Source organism: Amblyomma americanum, chromosome 1, assembly GCF_052857255.1.
Source record: "Amblyomma americanum isolate KBUSLIRL-KWMA chromosome 1, ASM5285725v1, whole genome shotgun sequence".
In the NCBI taxonomy this organism is placed as follows: Eukaryota; Metazoa; Arthropoda; class Arachnida; order Ixodida; family Ixodidae; genus Amblyomma; species Amblyomma americanum.
In genome coordinates, this window is record NC_135497.1 from 452,829,443 (window position 1) to 452,839,214 (window position 9,772).

At 46.5% G+C, this 9,772-nt stretch overlaps 3 protein-coding genes across 3 annotated transcripts; 1 reads left to right on the forward strand and 2 right to left on the reverse strand.

Moving 5' to 3' along the window:
- The first annotated feature begins 544 nt into the window (after positions 1-544).
- LOC144115997 (uncharacterized) lies at positions 545-2,569 on the forward strand. The gene is made up of 3 exons (XM_077650657.1): positions 545-1,185; positions 1,439-1,644; positions 1,805-2,569. Exons 1-3 carry the CDS (start codon positions 571-573, stop codon positions 1,956-1,958), a joined length of 975 nt encoding a protein of 324 aa, XP_077506783.1. The 5' UTR covers positions 545-570; the 3' UTR covers positions 1,959-2,569.
- Positions 2,557-5,879, reverse strand: LOC144115998 (uncharacterized). The gene is made up of 2 exons (XM_077650658.1): positions 5,727-5,879; positions 2,557-4,697 (listed from the first exon to the last, which is right to left on the reverse strand). The coding sequence occupies exon 2, from the start codon at positions 3,707-3,709 to the stop codon at positions 3,092-3,094; it is 618 nt and encodes a 205-aa protein (XP_077506784.1). The 5' UTR covers positions 3,710-4,697; positions 5,727-5,879; the 3' UTR covers positions 2,557-3,091.
- Positions 5,880-7,350: 1,471 nt separating this feature from the next.
- Positions 7,351-9,772, reverse strand: LOC144115999 (uncharacterized). Its single transcript, XM_077650659.1, has one exon. The coding sequence runs from the start codon at positions 9,011-9,013 to the stop codon at positions 7,976-7,978; it is 1,038 nt and encodes a 345-aa protein (XP_077506785.1). The 5' UTR covers positions 9,014-9,772; the 3' UTR covers positions 7,351-7,975.

The window sequence follows — 9,772 nt, forward strand, 5'->3', positions numbered from 1 at the left end:
GCACAGTTACATGACTGTGTTCGAAAAGTGTGGAAATGACGGGGCGCTTACATCGCACTACAGTGCAAGTTTATCGCCAAACAGAACGGCTGCCAGTGATTAGTTGACCACAACAGCGCGTTTTCCGGAAAGGCGATGCTGCTGTGATCACCCTTGAGATTACTCAGACACGAAAGTCACATGATTCATTTCACTTATTTTTTTTTATCGAAAAACATCATTATGCTAAGTAAAGCAGTTTTCGGATAGGCAGCACAACGACCTTCACCTCAACCAACGACAGCAGTGGGTCACGTATGTGGCACAGTTATGGCGTCGAACCTTTACCCATGACCTTCAGTTGACTTTTGACATTGGGGTGCCCTTTGGGTTGACCTTAAGAGCACCCGATGGGGTGATGTGAAGCCACGTGATGGGTAACCATGCGCGCAGAAGCTTCCCGCTGAATTCCAGGGTTATTCAAGTTAAGGCACTGCCAACTTTCCCCCTGAAAATTGCTGCTTGTGGTTTGGTTATTGGTGCTGAGGGGGAAAAAAGCGCAAAAAAAAAAATTCGGCGCCATACGCCGTGATGGCTGCGGTCGACGACACGGCTCATATCGTCGACGGCTGTTGTGAGTGCCCTGCAGGAAAGCTCGCCTGCAACCACCTGCTCGCCGTCTTGCGCACCATCATGCTACTGCAGTCAAGGGGATTCACCGAGGCGCCAGATTCGTTGGCGTGTACAGACTTGCCCCAGCAGTGGAGGGTACCTCGGGGCAGCGCAGTCAAAGGGTGCTCTGTTCAGTCAGTCGACTGGCGCAGTGTGAAGGAGGGTGGACGCAGCACTCCGAGGATTGCTCTGCCAAAGGAGCGTCGTGTGCAGCGTCGAACTCGCCCCCAGCAGAAGGACGCGAAGAGGCGATTAGCGTTGGACCTCCTCGCGTGTGACCCCGATAACGACTTCGCTAAAGGCCTTCTCTTAACAGATGAAGGGGAGTCAAGACAGTCGAGGTTCGGGGTCGTTTCGTCACTATCGCCGCAGAGCTACCAGATGTCCTTGGTGCCCCACGGATTCGATGTGCTCTCCTCCGGGTTGGAAAATGCTGCACTAACTACGGTCGAAAATATCCCAGCCTGGAAATGCTTCGAGGAGACAACTGCATGGCTTCCTCCAGCATACCTCAATGGAAACAGCATTGTGCAGGTCAGTGAGTGCTAATTGACATATTAGTGTCTTTTGGTGCGGCGGCTGCAATGTTCAGAGCACTAGCTAGCCAGCGCTTCCTTTTTCAAGGTGTGGATGCAAGAGAATGTTACTATTCCCTTATTGTTTGTGTAACAGGTGAATGTGAGGTATTTCTTCTACATCTTTAGTGATAAGCCATCTAGTCCATTTTACACCAACAGTAGGAACCAAAATGTGTTGCTCTTGCATGGGTTGGCCTATCACAACGCAGGAAATCATTGTGACGACAGAGGCAGCAAAAGCCCTGGAAAGAAACACTCGGCAACAAGCAAAAAGTGCAGCGTGGCAGAAAGAACGAAAACTCCGCCTTACGTCATCTAAATTTGGGCACGTAATGAAGCGAAAGTCGCCATGGACTACCAAGGGTCTTGAGAACATTACGGCGTCCAGAGAACTTTCGAGGGTCCCTGCAGTCAAGTAAGTATCCTTTTCTTTCGGTTCACATGAATCCGTCTATAATATTGATGACATATATTGTGTAGTATAATATTTGCATGCATGTTGATGGTAAAAAGGACTTAAGAAGAAAATTAAATCTATTTTCAGTACATCGTCTAAATTATACAATTCTTTTCAGCTACGGAGTCAAAATGGAAGCTGTGGCTGCTCAGCGGTATGAAGATGTGCTCAGAAAAATGGGCCACGCTCCTGTTGTTACCAGCTGCGGGCTCCTTGTTAACCCGGACTTCCCATGGTTGGGTGCCTCGCCTCGATCGTATATGATTCAGTAGAAGGCTCCTATGGAGCTGTTGAAATTAAGTGCCCCTATAGTCTGCGGGACTGTAAGGCACATGAACTTCTGGCGGCTGATTTTTGTAGCAGCTTGATTGACAATGTGCCACATCTGAAAAGAGATCACGATTATTTTTACCAGTTCTCGGGGCAGATGGGTATTTCCCAGTTAGGTTGGGGTGACTTTGTGGTATTCGGAAGGCATTTCATTCTCATTGAAAGGATAAGGTTCGAGCCGACTGAGTGGAAGAATGTCAGACGGGTACTGGACGAATTCTACTTCACTACACTTCTGCCATATCTCTCTGGCGACTTAGTCTGAGGTGAATGAAGCCAACAAAACCTTGAATTCACTCACTGTGCATAAATATAAAAAAGCAGGTTGGCTCTCAGTGTGAGAGAATGGATACAGTCAATGATATCTGCCGGTACCAACACGGGTACTTGTAATATAGCCGAGCGCCGTAACCACTGAGCCACTGCAGCGGGTAATGACGCACATTTTAATTTTCCAGCTGAAATAATGTGGAGGAAACGCACTTTGCAGAGGATGTATTGCCTAGACAAGACAGAACTTCCATTCAGTAAATAAAGTGGTTTGGAAAAAGCATTGTTTATTGCCCACATGAAAAACTGTTCAGGAAGCTACTGCCACAGTGCAGTAACTTGTAATAAGGGAGTAATTACTAATTGCCGTCCACCCAAGCGCAGCCATACGGCTACAAAGGAAAGCTATACAGCTTTCACAGAAACTTCGTACTTAAAGAAAAATTCGTCCTTGGGTAACCTTGGGGGATTTCCTAAAACATTTGTCTAACACTGTTCCCACTTCGAGTTATTAATCAATTCAGTCTCGCCCTACCATAGGCTTACCGTCCCGGTTAGCTCAGTTGGTAGAGCGACTGCTCCGTTAAAGCGGTGGTCCCAGGTTCGAACCCCGGACCAGGACAAATTTTTCTTTAACTACGAAGTTTCCGAGTCCTTTGTAGCCGTATGGCTACGCTTGGGTGGATGACAATGAGTAATTACTCCCTTATTACAAATTTACTCCACCTTGGGGGATTCCCCTAATACATTTGTCTAGTGCAGTAACATGCACAGATACTGTGCACAATACACTTGAAATCGCATATCACTCTGCGTCCCTTAGGAGTGGTGGCTGAAAGTTCGTAAGAATTGCACACACCGTCCACATCTGATTTACTAAGGGTACCAAGGTGATTGGAATTGAATGGTCAAATATATGGTAGCCCTTGATTTTTCTTATCTTGCGTTCCACATGAATCCTGATGGCAGCGATTTCTTGGGTTTCTTCGACTTCTGTAGGAGTAAACTGCCCGCGTGTGAGAAAGGGCGGCAGGTTGAGCTTAATATTCTTGCTCTCTAGAAGGTCTGCTATTTTGAATCCTTTATCGGCCATTACAGAATCATCTGGATCAAATGGCATGTTCAAAAATCCACTCTGTACCACACATTCTCTATCGGAAGTGCTTCCTGTGTACAGTTCGGAAACAAATGTCAGTACGCCGTGAGGGGAAATTCCTACAAGTCCTTTCAATGTGTGGCTTGACTTGTATGCTGAGTAGACTTGTGACTGTGTGACAAAAGATGTAGGCACGTCACATCTTATTTCTGTTGCATCTAATATTACGCGTGTGGACGGGTACCTTTCTCTGAAGGCTGGTGGCATGGCTGCATCGACTGCTTGCCGTGACAGCCACAGTGTCATCTCTGTCAGCTGCAAAAACATATAATCAATCCAGGTGGAGAAAATTCTTGACACTGTGCTGACAGAGATGTGAAACAGATGGCCGAGGTGCTTATGCAAAAGGCCAACTCTTAAGTTTCACAAGTACCAGGAAGATTTGATTTTCCACAGTGATCTTGTGCTGCCTTCCAACATTTTCATTACTTCGAAGCCCACAGCTGTTGGCTTCGTAGCGAATGATGTTTTCTCCATGTTTGCCGACATCCAGGAAGTTCAGGAGGGAGAGAAAATGATTGTAGCTTGGGAGGCCTGTGTAGAACTCAATATCGTCATTGTTATCTTTGAATTGTTCTATACCAAATGGAGGTGCCTCTTCCAGCTTTTGGATGTTTTTCTGCGCGAGAACCAGTTCCCTGCGAAGCAGGTCTACTTCACTGTTTTTCGATATTAATTGCAGTTTCAGGTCCTGGACCTCTGCTCTGGCTTCCAGTTCTCTTGCCTTGGATGATTTCAGTTGCTCTTCCAAGAGTGCAATTGTTTCATTGCAGGTACAAACACTGCTCCGCACTGTTTTCCCAGGAGATTCCCGCTGTCTGTTGGCAATGCGGCTCAAGTTTTCTTGTATAGTGAAGTCATCCGTTCCTTCGGAAGCTGCCTGCTTATTCTGCATGTCAACCAAGTCTTCATCTAACGAGCTGTTCACGCTCAGATGCATTTTGCGTTGTGCAGGCTGTACATCCACGACTCGCCTCTTCCTTCTTGGTGCTCGCACATTCTGCAATGGTGCCCTTTTGGCTGGTGGCTTCCTTGCAGCTTTCATTTCTTTAAATGGGAACACTGATGGTACAGCGGCCTGGTGCAAATGCCGGTGTCCATTTGCAACATTAGCAACAAAGTCGCTCTCAACAAAATGGAGAGAGCACACCCTTGTCGCCTTTGAGACAGTAAAAAGTGACCCTTCATCCCTCTTGATGGCTGCTATCCATTTCCTGTAGGTGTCTGCCTCTTTTGGAAACCGGTGGTAGGAGACCTGAAAATAAAACATTATTTAATGTCTGTTGTCATGACTCTCAGCTGTCCATTGCACACAAACATCCCTCTCTCCTTCTTTTCACCACGACCGCATATGTCGTGAGAGAAACACAATAGGCAAACAACAACTTAACTGCACCATGCATACCTTGTTTCTCAGACACTTCCCTCACTGTTTGAAACAGTGGGACTCCGGAACAGGGGGGCCGGTTGCCCGCCAACATTTCTCCAGAGGGGGCAGTGCCCCCCCCCCCCAAGTCTCCAACTTCTTGCACTCGGATCAGATTTCTGACAAACTCTTCAATTTTAGGACGTTATGTAGAGCACAGTGAGGCTGAGCTCGTTCCCTTCATACCCAGCCTTAAAACGTTTAATTTCAGTAACCTAAACCAATCGTGCCACAGTATGAATTGTTGACTGAGCTCTGTTCATGAGCATGATTACTAGCATTGAAACAGTATGAACAGACTTTTTTAATGCAGTCAATCACTTCTAATGTGTACATCTTTATTAATAAAGTGGCTCATTTCAATTCGTTTTATATGAATTACAAATACTTTTTACAGCAAAGTATAAAACTATAAAAAAAGTTAACAAAATTGAATAAACAAACAAACTTTAGTTTTTAAAGTCCTGTTTTGTGAAATAAATTTGAATTTAAAAGAACATGTTTCGCGGTGCAGACACCAAAGCGTAACCGCTTATCTCGCCGCCATTTTTGCACCTGTTTTAGAAGGCGGATTGTAACAGCAGCACACAATTGTAAAGTGCAGCATTAAGTCAACACTCTACAGACTTTCCCAGCGGCGGGGCCACAAAAAATCGGACCGCGTACAAAACTCATCGCACAAACGGTTAGTTCAACTGGACTGTTGTCAAAAGTTTCCCGCCATTTTCGGGAGCACGCAAAAGCTGGTAATTCATGAGCATGAGCTACGTTGGGCTGGGTTGACAAAATATATAAAACACGCTCAGCGCAAGCTCTTTTCTGTTGAATAGCTGCACAGAGCTTTTGAGCAGAACTTACGAAAAAACAGATGAGTCTTTCCCTTTGGGTCCACTGCCGGGCAAGCGGGCTCAGCGCTAGTCCTGGGTTATCTGCTAACACAAAATATTCGGGCGCAAGGAAGTTGAAAGTGCGTCAGAAAGGAATGTACACCGTTGAGCTAAGTTCAGGCTGTCGGATGTGACAACGGAATGCCGAGTGTCAGATAACAGTCAATCACTCAGTATGTGCATACCAAAAGATAGAAAAAACAAATTACTCACGTGCAACACGATCGCACGCTCCTCCCGCCGACCGGCCATAGTGCTACTGAAAGCCACCAATCAGATAACCTTCGTTTGGTTACTTCTACTCGCTTAAAATCTACTTTCCATTCACTGTCCTTGAACCCCAATGCCTTGGGTAAATCAGCCCCGCTGCTTTCCAATGTAGGGTGAAGCTCTTTACAGAAAAGTATAAAGTGTTCAATCGTTTCCTCCTCCAATATGGATTTTTCCAACATATTCCTTTTGTTGCAAACCATTCATGAGCTACTGGTTATGCAGCAGACGAAAGGTCCTAGCGGCATGATAAAACGAGCTGCACAGCACGCTTTTAGATTTCGAAATCGAAACTGATAATCCTCTTTCAGGAAGTCAGCTTATACTTTTTAAGCATTTGCTGCACTCTGAGTCATCCAAAAACCTGTTTTTTTGTAGTTAATGAACTAAATGTTCTTGCTCGAAGCCCGAAAAAAGTGTTCAGCCGTTTCCTCCTCCTCTCCGCACGCAATGCACAAAGTGTCTATTTCCTGGTACCTGACTCTATACGTCTTAGTCCGCAAAATTCCAGTCCTGGCCTTAAACAACAAAGAGCTTCCCCTACAATTATCATAGATATTTTCTTTGACAATTTGCTGTTTAAAGGTCCGGTATGTTCCCAGTGCAGATTTCGTCGTCTTCCACAGAGCTCTCTCTGTTTCTTTAACCTTTTTCTTAACAGATAATTGCTGGTTTGCCCCCTTACTTCTGTCCAGATATTTGCTTGTCAATTTTCTAGTTCGCTTTTTCCATTTCGTGTCAACATTCTTTATATACAGGTATCTGAAAACTTTCCTAGCCCACTGCTTTTCCTCCATCTTTCTCAATCGTTCCTCAAATGCTATCTTACTCCTAGCCTCTCTGCTCTCGAAAGACGCCCATCCCATATCACCCTGTACCCCCTGATTTGGTGTATTGCCATGTGCTCCCAAAGCTAACCTCCCTACTCCCCGTTGCTTAATTAATTTCCAGCCTTGCTCGAACATCTGGCCTCATACACAGGACCGCATTACCGAAGGTCAGGCTAGGGACCATCACCCCTTTCCAGATCCCTCTTACCACCTCATACCGTTTGTAATTCCACAGTGCCCTATTTTTCATGACAGCTGCATTCCTACTAGCTTTATTCATTACATATTTTTCATGCTGTCAGATACTCAGCACTGTTATTTATCCACACCCGAAGATACTTATACTCATTCACTACTTTTAGCGCAAACTCCTGTATTCTATGCTCACCGCCCTCTTCATTAAATGTCATGACTGCAGATTTTTCCATACTTGAATCCTAATCTATCTCCCTCTGTACTGCATATGTCTAACAACTTCTGCAGGTCTTCCTTATTGTTCCTTCTTTCCTCCATGTTGTCAGCCATTATCACTATCGGATGGATGCATGGATGGATGGATGGATACGGCTGAACCCTTTACATCGGGCCATAGCCTCCTATATGTTTTCATGCCCGCCCACTGAGGGGAGGAACAAAGCGCGCCGTCCGTACCGCCTAGTTCATGCGCCCGCCACCAGATCGCGCTGCCAACCCTTACCCAGTAGAGTCACTGGACATACCCAGTCCCAGAGTAGACGACGCGACAACGCTGCTTGCGCGCGCGCGTGGAGACACGTTTGGCGTTCGTATTTGACATGGAACTATTAAATAAAATCGCACGTTGAATTGATGTTTGTACACAATGTGCACCGGAAGTAAGCAACACAAAACATGTTGTGGAGAGCCAGCCCTTCACCAAAAAGTGCCTAACTGTGAGATCATAGCTCACAGTTTGAGGGTCTTTCGTGACAGCGGTTTTATTTCAAACACTTTAGCCATGTCGTGTTTGTCTGTCGCCTTCATTGCAAAATTTGTGAAAATTGGGCGAAAAAACTTCGTCAGCAACAGTTGTAGCAGGTTCTCTTGGTGTCCTGGCGTCGAGCACATGAAGGTTTTGCGCTCGCGGAGTATTGCAGCGGCATTACTCACAGCCTCCTTCAAAGGGTGATTCATGTGCCTTCTTCTTGCGAGAAGAACGCAGATAAATTTCTCTAATGCGTAGAGAACCGCTAAAAGTTGTCCAGATGGGTAGGTGAGTCCACCGCGGTCTTGGTGCTTTATCAGCGAGTCCTAGGGCGCCGAGGCGTTTGGCTTTGCTGACGCACTCCTCACAATCGATATTTTCTTGTACAGCTCTTGCCAAGTAGCCGCCGACCATAGCCAATGCTGCGACATCTCGAGTAGGAAGCAGAGGCTGTCCTCGCTTGAGTCGCTCTGTGAGCTCTCTACATGCATCTGCAGGGAATTCCTCGCTGGTTCCTTCCCTTGTGTTTTTCTGTTGCGGCAGCGTTGACAAGCAACCGCTGCCTTCTGCTGCCATTACGTTGCTCGTACTTGACGCCGACGCGATTCCAGTCTTCAGAGTCTTCTCGATACCTGAGAGAACAGCTCGGGCATCCGTTTGATCATTTGAGCCTGCTGACTTCCTCAGCCAGCCAAAAAACGTCTCGATTGGATCAGACGACATTTTCCTGGTTAAAACAAAGTGAAAGCACATCTCTTCAAGAAGATACCGAATGCACTCAACATTTGAACGAGTTGTCATCACCAGACCTTCGTAAGTCTCCTTGGTTAGGAAGTTCTTCGCCAGGCACTGGCTTTTAAGGTCGGCCAGGTAGTCGAGAAAGCTTGTTTCAAGCCAGATCAGCCGTTCATCGCTTGTAGATTCGAACTGCTTGCAGTCGGCATTGTTCTGGTGTATGTGCTGGGTACAATTGCTCACGTCCATGATCATGAGCCAGCGGTGCATGGTGTCCATAAATTCAACCGTCGGTCCGACACCAGCGAAACTTGCGTCGCATGTGTGGCCCGCTTGCTCTTGCAGGAGCTTCAGTGCAGCTGTCACGGCAGGAGACAAAACTTGAATTGCTCTTTTCACGTTCATTTTTTCAATATTTGTGGGGAACACGTGTTTCCTCGTTAGAAATCGAACTGGCTTTACAAGGCTGCCTTGCTGCATTTTGTAGAGGCTCTTCAAATGGCTCGCCGTTATTTCGCCGCCTTTTCCAATGTCACGCGACAAAAACTGCGATCGCACGTTTTTGACTAAGTGGCACTGATCGAATGCTAAGAAAAGCTTTCGATTCGGTGTTGCTGGGTGCTCAATGCAATGCGTGAGGCTTCCGTTGCATAGAAGTTGGAACGCTATAAGACATTGATTTTGTGATTGTCGGTGACGATGCGCACGACGAAAAATCCTATGTCTTCAACTTCCTTCAGGACGTGTCGAATGAGCGTGTGCAGCTCGCGGTCAGTGCAATTTCTCGTGAAAAAGTAGGCCACGGGTATTTTGAACGAAACTGAAAGGCCGTTGAGGTCGAAGCACAGAAGTGAGTTGGCTAGCACAGGCTCATTTGTTGTTTCCTTAGGAAAGCTCCCACCGTAGTCTACTTCGCCGATGAAGGCGTCCCTTTGTTTATGGTAAAGTAGCCTCTGTTTCACGCGCATTTCGTCTACAATCAACGAGCACGCTCTGGCTTGCGATGAGGGATGAGAAGCGAGCTCGGTTGACAGCCTTTGCTTCACGAGTTCCGTCACGCCGATTTCTCCACGCGATGAGCCCATAAAACGCTCCAGAGTGCTTCGACTGGGCAGCTGGAGAAAGCCAGTAGTCCTTATATGCTCGTATGCGCGAGTCGAGAGGTTACGTAAAACCACAGCATGGCGCACTGTAAGATCAGACCACATTGGTTTCGTTTTCCCGAAATTCTTAACTTAT

Excerpts from the sequence above, each read along its gene's own strand:
- LOC144115997 (XM_077650657.1), top strand. The coding sequence starts at position 571 with ATGGCTGCGGTCGACGACACGGCTCATATCGTCGACGGCTGTTGTGAG. Across the intron at positions 1,186-1,438 it reads ATGGAAACAGCATTGTGCAG|GAAATCATTGTGACGACAGA; the intron begins GTCAGTGAGTGC and ends ATCACAACGCAG. Across the intron at positions 1,645-1,804 it reads TCGAGGGTCCCTGCAGTCAA|CTACGGAGTCAAAATGGAAG; the intron begins GTAAGTATCCTT and ends AATTCTTTTCAG.
- LOC144115998 (XM_077650658.1), bottom strand. The coding sequence starts at position 3,709 with ATGTTTTTGCAGCTGACAGAGATGACACTGTGGCTGTCACGGCAAGCA.
- LOC144115999 (XM_077650659.1), bottom strand. The coding sequence starts at position 9,013 with ATGCAGCAAGGCAGCCTTGTAAAGCCAGTTCGATTTCTAACGAGGAAA.